Raw genomic sequence first — 13,051 nt, 5'->3', positions numbered from 1 at the left:
GGGATTCATTAAACTGTACACGTTTCTGTACATTTTGGACCACATCTGCACAGTAGTTTAATATTTATTTAATTTTTGGGTCCTACTGTTTGTACCGTTTTATGAAACGTGAGACAGTTGTTTCTGCAGGAAAGGAGGAAATATCAGATGCAAGTTCTGGATCATCATTCATTGAATTGTGCTGTAAGATTAAAAACTTTGTATGTTAACGTCATCTCCAGGAGATGTCAGTAAATTTCAGCAAAAGTTTCATCTTTGGTTACCTATATGAACACACCACATTAAAAGCAGACTAGGGCAGTGATTCATTTCACATGGGGTCCCAGATACTATTTATCCTTTGCAAATAGGGCTTTATTCTAGCAGTACTTAAAAGGATGAGCCATAGTTATTTATTACACTCTACATAGTTGTATTTTATCTGTTGCATTTTATATGATTTCTTGTTTTAATCCCTCATTAAATCTATCTTTGTTAATTTTCCACCATGATATATAAAACATAGTTATAGTTTAATATTTTAATATATATTAATATTTTCACAATTAATTATTGGTGCAAAATTTGTTTGATGGTTTTTCCTAATTTTAATTTGTCTTTGTACTTATTGCAGCTGTATTCAAACAATTACTGTTGAGAATTTCTTTGGAAGTAAATAAAAGTAAAAAAATACTTTAATCATGTTTATTTCCACGCTGTTTCTATCCAGTTAATTTCAACAAAAGCCACATTTTAAGAGAAGTAGAACTACAGGAGCCACTAATGTACAACAGACCAACAGGGCTGCAAATAGATATGTTTTTTTTTTTTTTTTTGGAGGATTTCATACAATTCACAGCACCCATTGCTAGTGTGTACTATGATGAACTCAGTTTAAATGTTTGATGTTTTTAAACTCAAAAGCAGAGGGGGAAAAAAACACACTAGCTTTCTGCAACAGGTAACACCAAAGTGTAATTCTGAAAGCAGGGTTGTATCTGTAATACCTTTTCCATCCACTAGAGGGCACTCGCATGGGAGCCGGTCCAGATAAACGCTCTGTTTTTTTATTTTTAGTGGTTGGAATGTTAGAAGGAAATAAATCTTGTATGCTGTGTTAACCTTTTCTATTACTGGAAGGATTATTAATCTATCAGCTGGCATGCATTAGGACTACTAACATCAAGTAAGTATTGGGAAACCACAATTTACCCTTAATTAAAGATTGCTTCATCAAAATTCATCAGGGACTGAATGTACAATGGTTGTATTCATATATTGATAATAACTATTTATAGCAAAAAGTTTTAGTGAAAAGACAGAAACCAATTAAACCAAATATTTAATTAAATATTTTATAGTTCTGGTAATTAGTCCTAGTATTTAGGTTCGATAGATAGATAGATAGATAGATAGATAGATAGATAGATAGATAGATAGATAGATAGATAGATAGATAGATAGATAGATAGATAGATAGATAGATAGATAGATAGATAGATAGATAGATAGATAGATAGATAGATAGATAGATAGATAGATAGATATTTCTGAAGCGTTTACCAACGACAGTAGCTACCTTTATTTTGAAAAGCCAGTACAGGAAGTCATGTGACTAGGCCATATAAAAGCTACTTCTGGTTCTTCAGCTCAGATTAGCACTGACCCGAGTCTTAGAAAGAAGTCATTGGACGATGTTTTAGTTGTAGTTTTACTCTGAAACGCAGATATTTTATCACTTTCACGAACACAAGTTGTTTTCGTATCCTCCGCTCGACGACATCTCACAGAAAAAGTGTCGTGTGGTACTTGGCAAGTTGTTAGCTCGCTGTTAGCCTGTGACGTTGTTAGCTAAAACAACTCGACCACATCGGGTGTTTTACCGCCTGTTTTATGTTTTCTTCACTCCAAAAACATGTTGGACGGAACTATTGCGAACGGTGACCCAGCCAATAGAGGAAATATTGAAAACAACAACCCGATACAGAGCTGTAAAACGAAGCAGGCGCTGCTGAAGAAAGGAGGGAGGAAGTCGGTGCACCATCACCAGAAAGCCCCGAGACACTGTCCTAACATCCGGCTGTCGGACCACAACAACAACACCCTGACGGCCTCCTCAGGGCACAGAACCTCGGCTCAGTCCGCGGCTCACCTACCTGGAGGGAACCAGGCGGTGCTGAACCACCATCATGTCCGACAAGGAGCCAAGAAGGAGGTAAGAATAAGGAAATCAGTCCACTACAGGCCTCAAACCTGCTCAGAAACTTAAACATGTTATAACGTTTCGGCTTATAGATGACTACTTCTAATGTCAAAGAAGTGTAACTATATAGTATTTTAAGTTTAATTTGTTATGTAATTTATTGCATTTTATTACGCCTGCATCCATTACGTGTTTATTGCATTTTGATGTAAATGTAGCCTTGTTGAAACTACAGTTTGTGCCCCAGGCTATTTCACTGACTCATTTACAGCAATTGTGATGCAGAAATAAGTGAAATTCCCAATCCTACTTCTTCTTTTAACTTTAACTAAGCTGATGATTGCAGTAAGACGACAAACAGGTCTGTCTGCCAGACAAAAGGAGAAATGCGTCATTGTAGTTGAAGGGTGTAACACAAGGAATCAGCTTGCCTATAATTAGATAAAGTTGATGACATATTTGATAACACCATAAAATAAGAGCATAGTTCATATAAAATAGGAAAAAATACACTTGAAATATTCTTCATAATTTATAGTAGTCTATTAATTATATTTACATTTCTTGGTGCCTTCATGATCTTCAAATGTAGTTACTAATTAATGCTCTAAAAGCAGTTTTATGTTGAAAGTTCTACATTATTTGTATATATTTTCTTGGCAATGTAATTCGGTCTTCATAATTCTTTTTAAACTCACTTAATTAGATTCAAACACAGAAATGCCCACGTATTTGACTTTACATTGTCAACGTCACTAAATATACATTAGTGTTGAGAAAAATATAGTGATCTAAAAGGAATAAATACATTACAGGATAGTTTTTTCACTTTGGTGATTTAAAATTGTCTTTGGCATTTTTTTTGTTGTTTTTTTACACTTAAGCACAATTTGGCTTAAAGAGCTCATCTCTGACTTGTTTTCCCACTAAATCATATTAATCAATAATTTTTCTCACCTATATCATCAGACTAAATGAGAAATATTGCTTCCAAGAACTAGCTTGTTTTTCAGTCTTCTCCGCTTGGAGGGGACATTTTATTTAAGGGGCAATGAAATTGAAGCAGAAAAATAATTTCTCACAACAAGAAATGAAAATATAACACTATATACTTGCAGATAGTGGTTTCACACAATGAGTTAGCTCACCAGTATTCGGTACAAATCTAAAAACAAAAAGAAGCAAATTGATCTCACTCTAAACTATGGAAGTCCAAGGAGTGCATTATTGAAATAAATCTCCATTTTACAAAAATTGAATCTTGGTGAACAAAAAATATGAATCATTTAGTCTTATAGCAGCGATTCATTCTGCTCCAGTTTCTACCCAGCAGCTCTTACATCCGTCACACAGAGCTGCAGGATCAAAACAGCAACTTGGGGGAAAACCTGTCATTGTTTTTGACAATTTTTTTATTTTATGGATTTACATTTATCTATTGTAATTAAAATGCCGACCTATTTCGAAATGAGTGTTTAAAATCAAACCATGATTAACAGAGAAAACCGTTGAAAAGGATGATTTTTTTAACGAAAATCTTCCTCCGCAACCACTCATCCTGTTCCAACTCCAGTTCTGCTTCCCTGACACTAAATATTACCCAACTCTAAGATTTCATTTTGATTGAATAGAAAATCAATGAGTACTACATGAGACTAAAGAAACAACTGATGTGTATTTATTTTGCTTAGAGATGTGTTGCTTAAAGCTTTCATTTGCAGGCATGTGTGTACATGATCTGAAGAGAATTGCATGGTTGAAGCTGCAACAAAAGTGTCCAAAGTTTGAGCAAAAGGTTGCTGTCATTACGATGACTCATAGAAACGAGCGTACATGAGCGAACACAACGGAACGTGGGTAGAAGCCGTTTGCACTGAACATCAGAGCTGATGGATCATAAAATTTGATCCCAACGGTTGTTGAAATCATACTTTAGTTTGTGTTGGAAACAAAAGAGGTGATGTTTATTTACCCCTGCAGATTCGATGCACGCATGAATGCACTAAGATCAGAAGTGAATAGAAAGTAGGATAAAAACAACAAAAAACTAATTTCTTTTTACATCAAATGGACAGAAAACACCCAGGTTTTATTAATGCATTTGATAAAATAAAGCCAAAAGTCTTAACTGATATACTGGGAATTATTTTTAGCTTGAAATTAAAAACAGGGACTGTCGTTTGTAAAGGCTTAATGAAACTATTTATAGAGCCATTTAATTTTAAGTTTTTCTTTTACAGAAACACTTAATTAAAGAAACGATATTGTAATATGTACAAATTAAACTCAGGTGAGGGAATTTATGGTTATAGTTTGAGGAAATATTATAAAAAATATAAATTTTAAAAACCTAAAGCAATAAATATTGAATTTAGGTGTTCTGATTTTATGTAAAATGTTGTTTATAGGTGATATATGAAAGTCTAATTGGGCAGTAAGATTATTTTTTTCTTGAAATGGGGTAAAGAGGTTTGTGTTTATTACAGTTTAATTAATAGTATTTAATTGTTTTCCAGGTGCTGAAGTCTAAATCTGTTCAGCCTCCCAGACATCTCCCCAGACATGATCAAATCCCACACAATGTGAACACCAGGAGCCACAAACCCAAGCAGAGCCAGTCGCCCGCCGGCTCCCCCTCCGCAAAAAAGCACAACAACTGCACTCCTAAAAAGCCCCTCAACGTCTCAAACAACATGACCATCCCGGCCAGTCCCTCTGCTGATGCAGATTACCTCCAAGATTGTGAAAAGATCTACGCTGGAGCCAAGTTCAGCGAGCCGCCATCACCCAGTGTCTTACCCAAACCTCCCAGCCACTGGGTGGGAGTAAAAGAGCCGCAGCAGATCAACCAAAGCAGGGAGCAAATTACCATTCACCTGAAATCGCTGCTAAAAGTTCAGGATTAGACCTCAATAAGAAGATTCTAATTGGAGCAAAGAATGAGGTTTAAATTCTAGAAATTAGGAATTAAGAGATGAACCCAGTTTGGCCTTAATCACTGCAATATTTATGGAGAGGTTTCCTGCTCTGGTACAGTTTTCCATTTTACAGACGTGCTGCCTGCATGTTTAAACACCTCAGTGTTGCTGTTTGAGGACTTCCTGACATGCCATGTATGTCGGGGTCCATCAGAGGAGCTGTGTTTTTGTTACTGAATTTCTTAGGAAAGTGTATATATTTTTTTTGTTGGTTATTTTTTAGCAGCAGCACAGCCACCGTTTCATTTACACAATGCAAAGCAACAGCACTTTGGTCCACCTTAAAAAGGCAGCCATGTTGGACTTTTAAAAGAGCTTATGTAAAATGTACATAATGTATGTTGTCTATTTTCCTCTTTTAACTGAGATTCTTGTTTTATTGAGTTTCTGAAATGCAAAAAAACGTCCCCTGCAAACTGAAGCACTTTTATAGCTCCTTCAGCGTGAGACAGGATGGCTCTGAGAGACTTTTATTTTTAATGGATTTGCACTGAAAATGAAGAAGAGGAAGGAGAGGAAACTTTGATCACCAGCCAACTTCCACCTCCTGACTGGTTACTTTGAAACGTGGCTCGGATGGCAGCCGTAAAAAAAAAAAAGCCATAGCCAAACGTGAGCTGATAGCTGAAGGTTTCTCTTTTTATTTTTTCCTTTCTCCGACTCCTAGTCCAAAGGACAGTGAGTTGAATCTGAGACTGAAGCATGGAGGCTTTTGGACTCTCAGTGAACTGAAAAAACGATCATGGAAAATGTCTCACTGCAGCTGAAGAAACTGAAACTCCAGCATTCTCACAAAGTGCTTGTTAAATTTGTTTTGCACTAAATTTAGGTTGTTTTCACATAAAGCTAGAAATGTTTTTTTTCCCTTGCTGTAAGTTATAAGTGTCATACAGGCTTTACTATTGATATTAAGTTTTCAAAAAAAAAAAAAAAAAGATGCTTATTTTGGATAACTGACAGAAACAAAAGGCGTTGGATTATAAAAATCCATTATTTTGGCTTTTTAAAAAGGTTTATTTTCCATTGACTGTGTTTTAAATCACGGTATTTTACACATTTAACTTAAGTCTAATTGCTTTTAAATTTCTGGCATTTAATGGCCTGACATTAACATAAAGCATTTGAGTGTTGATCATTCTAAAAAAGCAGCACAGCTTCATTGGAAGAAAATTGATCATCATAATTATTATTATTTTTGTAACTATTCTAGCTTTGTGTTTACAGTCTGGTTTTTGCTCTGATAGGGGACTTTTTTTTTTACTTATCTTCCTTACTCTCCACTAGAATGTGCATTAATGTTTACTGAGAGTACTTGTGTTTTCCACCGATCTTTCATCCTATTATCTACCATGAGTATTTCTTTTTCTGTTTATTTTTCTTATGGTTGTTTTGATGGTGGATGCAGGCAGCTGCTGGTTTCTGTTTATCTGTGAAGTTGTTTAATGGAAAATTGTACTAATGTAGCAAACTTTACGTTTTATTGCAGTGCTCGGTCATTTCATTCCAGTAATATCCTTCATGGCACAATTTGAGAAAAAAAGTTTTATGAAACATAAATTTGATATGAAATTGATAATAAAATAATTGGTTACCCCCTATGATGTGTCTATCGTCATTACAAGTTTTGAGTCATCATTGCTTTGCTTTATTTTTGATGTAAACAAAACAAACCTTCAACCATAACATTAGTTTATTCTTTTGTTTGTTTTTATGCAATTTAAGTGTTTTTAACTTTCATTTCCTTATCAAACTGAAACGGGAAACTTATATTTTAGCCAAATTTTACATTTTTTTAAAAACCAAACAACCTTGATTCTGAAAACTCAAAGATCTAGAGATGTTCCTGTAGCTAACTAAGCATGACCAGACACTTCATAACAAGTTAGTAACATGTTTTACTTTAATGAGAAAATCTTCAGAGATCAGCGGAGGAAAGTGAATTTCAGATCAATTGGCACCATCTAGTGGCACAATGCTGAACTGCACTCCCTGCTTAGGCATTCGCTTGATTTTAGTTTACTGCCCCAGTTTTCCTGTACTGTTGAATAATTTACTTTTGAATGTGATCATGTCCATAAGGGTGACCTGCTTTGCTATAGCAGGTTTCACTTTAATTACCCCAAAGTAAGCCCTGTAGCCAATGGAGCATATATTTTATAAATGTTTTTTAATGTAAAAAATAAAGGTGTGGAAATGGGTGACAACTTTTAATCTTTTTTTTTTTTTTTTTTTTTTTTTTTTTTGTTGGTAGTTTGATTTGGCTCCTAAATTGTTAAGATTGTTTTTAAGTCCGATTGCTCAACGGATCAGGGTTTTTTAGGAGTTCAAGCCTATTTTATATTTTTTATTTTTTTTATTACCTGCTAAACTCGTTTGCTTTTTTTCCCCCTTCCACTGATTGTTCAGGATCTGCCAGTTGTTTAATGTCATAGGATTGCACATCCTCCTTTTAGCATTTTTGTTGTACTCATGTTAAGCTAGACAAAGGAAACTGTACATAACAAATCTGGAATCTGAAGAGAATATTGCATCAAATAATGAGATTGTCATTTAATTTGGGGATAGAAATGTCCACTAATGCTTAGTACTCATTTCAGATAATAGTGGTTATCTTATATTTTAAAACATGGACAGCAGGTACAGCTATGTGGTTTCAACATGGTAGTTTCTGATTCTTTCCTCATTATTCTAGCTGTGTTAAATTATAGGTTTGAAATATGCTGCAAACACAGAAAACTATAATCTAGCGTAAAGAAACAGGTTTTTAAATAAAACTAACTTATTTTTAAAGAGCGGCTTATAATTTTTTTAAGCTGAAATCGTCCTGAACATGTTTAGCCAGGATGACTAAATGGTTAAGCTGTTGGATCTAAGTTTCAACAGACAGATGTCCATGAAGATTCAAACCGGAACCCTGAAAAACAAGGGTATGTGGTTCATTTACGTCAGGGTGGGGCCTGATAGTTCCCTGATTAGAATCCCAAAAACTGCTTGATCAATGAGAAAAACGCTTATCCCCAGGAGCTGTCCTGTTGCTCCCTAAGAAAAACAAAACAACATGCAAGATATACCTTATTTTTGCAACAAAACTTCAAGATTATTTGATCAATTTTCTAACACTTGAAACATCTTATAATTAGATCTTTATTTACGGTCTCTGGACGTGTGTTTTTATTTTCTCCATGTTAATAATTCAGTTTCCAGGAGAACCAACAGTCTACTTAGTTTAATGTAGTCCAGGTGTTTATATGTTGGATACTTTCAAATCTTCTTTCCTAAATGGAAATCACTTGAAGCTATGTTGTGATACCATTTGTGCTATTCGGTTCTTACTGTAGATCCATCTATCTTTTATTTTCAGTTTAGCTGTTTATTATCTGGTTTTATGTTATGTCAGGAAAAGGGGGGGAGGTGGTACTTTTAGAAGCCAGTGTGACAAAGTGGTTCAGTTTGTTTTCACCACTTGTCTTTTATTTTTATTTCTGATTTGTAATGCTTAAATTTAAACATTAGTTTGCAACTTGCTTCACTCAATATCCCGGGTTTCTTTGTGTTAGCACTATGTGGCAGTTTCCATCTATTTATATGTTTAGGTTAAAGCTATTACTTCTGGATTATTAGTTGAACTTCAGTATTTCGTTTCAAAGTATATTCATGGTATTTTTTTCCAGTATTTTCTGCCAAATTGGCCAGATGATGTCATTGATCACCTTGTAGGGTTCTACCATTTAGAGGGTTTTTCTTTGGAGTAATGCTTTGTTTGCTTTTCTTTAAAGTAACTTTTCGAGTTATCCTGTATCACAATGTTTGTTTTGCAGACTCTTTCATTAGGAAGATTAGTTTGTAAATTAGATTAATAATTTTATTCTTGTTTCTCTGTTAAGACTGTTGTTTTTCTACCTGCTTAATTGTGGCTTGGCCAATCAAGCGCAGGTGTGTTGCCAATAGTTTATACAAGCACTGAGTTCTTGGAAGCTCACCTTGCTGATCCTTGACCTTATTACCTCGCAGCCAGATGGACTGATTGCTCTCAGGCTTAATGAGAATTCAGTTCATATTAATCAGGTTTATTTCTATAGCGCCAATTCACAACCCATGTCACCTCAAGGCCCTTACCAGGCAACCAGATCTTACAGTCCTAGTGCCTAGTGGTTAGAGCATAGAGCTTGGATTCCTGAGGTTCTGACTTCAAGCCCCACTACCACAGACTGCCACTCTGGCTCCCTGAGCAAGACCCTTAACCCCACACTGCTCCCTTGGTGCTGCACAATGGCAGCCCACTGCTCCCCAAGGGGAGGGGTTAATTGCAGAGGTAAATTTCTCATGTGAGATCAATAAAGTTAAATTATTAGTCAGATTGGTTCAAAGTTTTCTAAAGAAATAACAAACTGAGGTCTAGGATTCCAACTTTGTTTAAAGACAAAAAGTACTTTTTGTTCTCAGTACTGGCTATCCTTACTCATGATGTGGCTTTTTACTAAGTTTAAGGGCGAAAGTGGCGTCGGGTGTAGGAGTTTATCCTGAAATCGAAAGGTTGACAGTTGAAGCCCTGGCACTAGCTTTCAGTGTTGTGTCCTTGGGAAAGACACTTCACCTGCATTGTCTACTGATGGTGGTCAGAGGGCCCGGTCGCACCAGTGTATGGCAGCCTCGCTTCTGTCAGTGAGCTCCAGGGCAGCTGTGGCTACCATGTAGCTTGCCACCATCAGTGTGTGAGTGAATGTAGTTTAAAGTGCTTTGGTCAAGTCTCCTGACTTAAAAAAGCGCCATATAAGTACAGGCCATTTTATTCAGATGCATTTAAGTTACAAACATCAAAGCTTATCTAAAGCTTTTTTCTGTGGATATTTCAACTTTTAAATGACACATTTTCTCCAATTTAACACTGGGAAACATAAAACGTTAACAATTTTCTTAAGCTTCTTTTGCTGTTTTGCCTCCTACGATAGGAGGTCCCATATTATACTACATTTAAAAATAAAAAATATTAACAAGGCCCCCAGAGCATGCTTTTAACATTTATGCAGGAAAACTTAGATTAGGCACACAGCCTTTACCAAAATCTCCTTATTCAGGACTCATATGCTGTTGTCCTTCCACGCCCCTGTCATGGCTGGCCACCAAAACCCGCAAACATGACAACTAAACTGGGTTGGTAAAGATAGCAGCTAGGAGGGTGGAATAATACATATAATAAAGGCCGTAGCTTGACCGATGGTCAGCTTATTGCTCCTTATGACATCATAAAGGGCAAACAGACCATTTTAAGCACACATTAGCAAAGAGGTGGAGAAAGGTAATGATGGAGGTGAAAGTTTTTTATCATTTGTAAATCTCATTTACAGGCTTCAGGACAAACTATACTGATTGTATATTACTATATATACCTTATGTATAAAATATATAATATTTCTAATGTTATTTTTTTCATTACGGGACCTTTAAAACGTAGAATTTTCTTTTTTTTTTCTCCCACTAGATTTGATAAACAAATGCTCGTGGTTGAAAGTCATTTCTGCTGTTCAGATGGGAAATGACTCATCTTTTTCATTGTGTGTGTTGAGTCATCATTTGGCTGTTCTCTGCTGAGAGAACATATCAGTGATGCAGATGGCAAAACAAGTGACAATATTCTAAAATTCAGCTACAGGAAAAAAAGTAAACAAGTTGAAACAAAAATGCCTTTGAAACAAGATGTTGAAAGTTTAATAGTATTTGATTTTCAAGGTTCGGTATTAGAAATATACAATCTATGTTTACAATTAAGTAAGATCTACCCTGTCTATTTGAATTATTTTTTTTTAACCAATGCATCTGTAAGGTAACACTAACAAAAATAAATAAAAATAAATAACTTACAAAAAGCTACATCCCAACAATAGTTTCTCAGGGAATCAAAGTGGAAGGGAAAGTGCAGCTTTTGTTAAAAATTAAAAGCTAAAATCATAATGCCAAAAATGGCTTTACCCCAAACTTTACACACAGATTCACAGAGTCGATGTTTTACATTTAAAGTAAAACATTGACTCTGTATATTCTCTTTTACTCTGTAAAAATGCAGCATTGCAAAGGTAAGAGATAACAAATACTTATACATATACTCTCAGTCCTTGTGGCTGCTGGGCCAGGCCTGTGGGGTCCCAAATTGGGGGTGGTGCGCCCCAGGGACGTGGACCCCTGGGCTCTTATCCACCTTGGGCCTAACCTGCTGCCGGCGGATCCCATGATCTCACTACCGCAGCACAGTTGGACCCCGGGACTATGGCCTCCAGGGTTCCATGCAGTACCTCCATGGACCCCCTAGGGGTCACGGACCCCCTGTTGAAGACCTCCGTTCTACAGAATTAGCTGGAAGGTCAAGATTCTGAATCCAGGCTAAGACCTGTTTTACAACGTATTTGTTCGTGGTGCAGAGTCCAAACCCAGTTTAGCTGTCCTGGCATAGATATGTCCTGCTTATGGGAGAATTATCCTGCCATAATGCAAGAGCACATAATTTCAATTTGAGAAAAGAATTTCATCTTCTTGCACTCAAAACTTATAATGCTCACACTCAAAACATGCGCTCTCTCTCAAATATTTTCTCTTCACTCTCAAATCTTTGTTTCTTCTCTCAGATTTAATGCTTACATTAAATCTGAGAGATTTAATGTACAAAGTATTTCAATATAATAATTTAATATGTCGGTTCTTTGCTTTTGTACATAACAAACCACTAATTGTTTAAATTACTTAATTCAGAATTGTTTGGGTTATCCATAAGTTCTGAACTTTGCTGAATCGAGCCACAAAACTACTGCAAATAGCAGTTTAAGCTGACGCTCTTATAAGTGGCGTAGTAGCACAGGCACACTCAGTAGGGTTAAACAAGCGCACCCTTTCCCAGGCTGTCGTTCTATTGGCTGGAAAGGTTGCTAGGCGACGATCCAAGTGCAATCCGAGAGCAGAAAAAATCCGCTAGCAGAGCCTATGGGTTTGCGAGCGTATCTGAAAAATCAGTTAACATTTTTTTTTTTCAGTGGCCCTAATCCTCTTCCGTAGGTTTGCGAGCGTATCTGAGATTCGTGCAGAGCGCGGTTTGTGCGCAAAGAGAAGGAGGCAAGCGAGAGGAGAAAATATCTGTGCAAGAAGCATTAAATCTGAGAGAAGAAACAAAGATTTGAGAGTGAAGAGAAAATATTTGAGAGAGAGCGCATGTTTTGAGTGTGAGCATGATAAGTTTTGAGTGCAAGAAGATGAAATTCTTTTCTCAAATTGAAATTATGTGCTCTTGCATTATGGCAGGATAATTCTCCCATACCTTCTTCTTTCAGTTGCTCTCTTTGGATCTTTCTACAAAGCAAGTCTATTAAAAGTGAATTAATGGATGGGTAGGTTGAGGTGGTTAAGACTTCTCACTGCATCTGGCTGATCTAAAAAGAAGAAGGGAGGCGGTGTCGCTTTAGTTGTTAAGATTCCAGCTGAAACAAACAAACAGCAAACTTCAGGCAGTTTTTTTTCAGTAAAACCTTTTTAAAAGTTGATGGACCACATTTGTGTTTGTCTTAAAATGATATAAATATAATAAACCAACGATAAGAGTGTTTGTCCTTTTCATCACACACATCATTTTTTATCTTTCAAATCACACTCTTCATCTGTCATTGTGAATAAAAAACTTAAAACGATGCATCTTGGTGTTCAGCAGTCTATAATCTATCTGTGTTACCTGGTTTCTCTTGCTGTATCAGTTAGAAAAGATCAACCTGGATGCAGAAAAGCTCCTTTAGAATGTTATTCTCTCTAAATTTTTGCATTAAGGAGTGATTCTCTTAAACTGGACTGAAACCATCTTTGTATCCATGATGAGATGTTAAATCTATGGACGACTATCTGCCTGCATAAAGTAGGT

The 13,051-nt window shown here is 36.1% G+C and overlaps 1 protein-coding gene across 1 annotated transcript; it reads left to right on the top strand.

The window, feature by feature from the left end:
* The first annotated feature begins 1,686 nt into the window (after window positions 1-1,686).
* Window positions 1,687-6,297, top strand: pnrc1 (proline-rich nuclear receptor coactivator 1). The gene is made up of 2 exons (XM_038304156.1): window positions 1,687-2,194; window positions 4,699-6,297. The coding sequence occupies exons 1-2, from the start codon at window positions 1,895-1,897 to the stop codon at window positions 5,086-5,088; spliced, it is 690 nt and encodes a 229-aa protein (XP_038160084.1). The 5' UTR covers window positions 1,687-1,894; the 3' UTR covers window positions 5,089-6,297.
* The last annotated feature ends 6,754 nt before the right edge of the window (window positions 6,298-13,051 follow it).

This window comes from Cyprinodon tularosa, unplaced genomic scaffold (genome assembly GCF_016077235.1).
Source record: "Cyprinodon tularosa strain WSP-4 unplaced genomic scaffold, ASM1607723v1 ctg526, whole genome shotgun sequence".
In the NCBI taxonomy this organism is placed as follows: Eukaryota; Metazoa; Chordata; class Actinopteri; order Cyprinodontiformes; family Cyprinodontidae; genus Cyprinodon; species Cyprinodon tularosa.
This window is presented reverse-complemented; position numbering and strand designations above follow the sequence as displayed.

What these genes read in the sequence shown, in the direction of transcription:
- pnrc1 (XM_038304156.1), top strand. Translation starts at nt 1,895, where the DNA reads ATGTTGGACGGAACTATTGCGAACGGTGACCCAGCCAATAGAGGAAAT. An exon ending in GACAAGGAGCCAAGAAGGAG is followed by an intron (nt 2,195 to 4,698) that starts GTAAGAATAAGG and finishes ATTGTTTTCCAG; the next exon opens with GTGCTGAAGTCTAAATCTGT.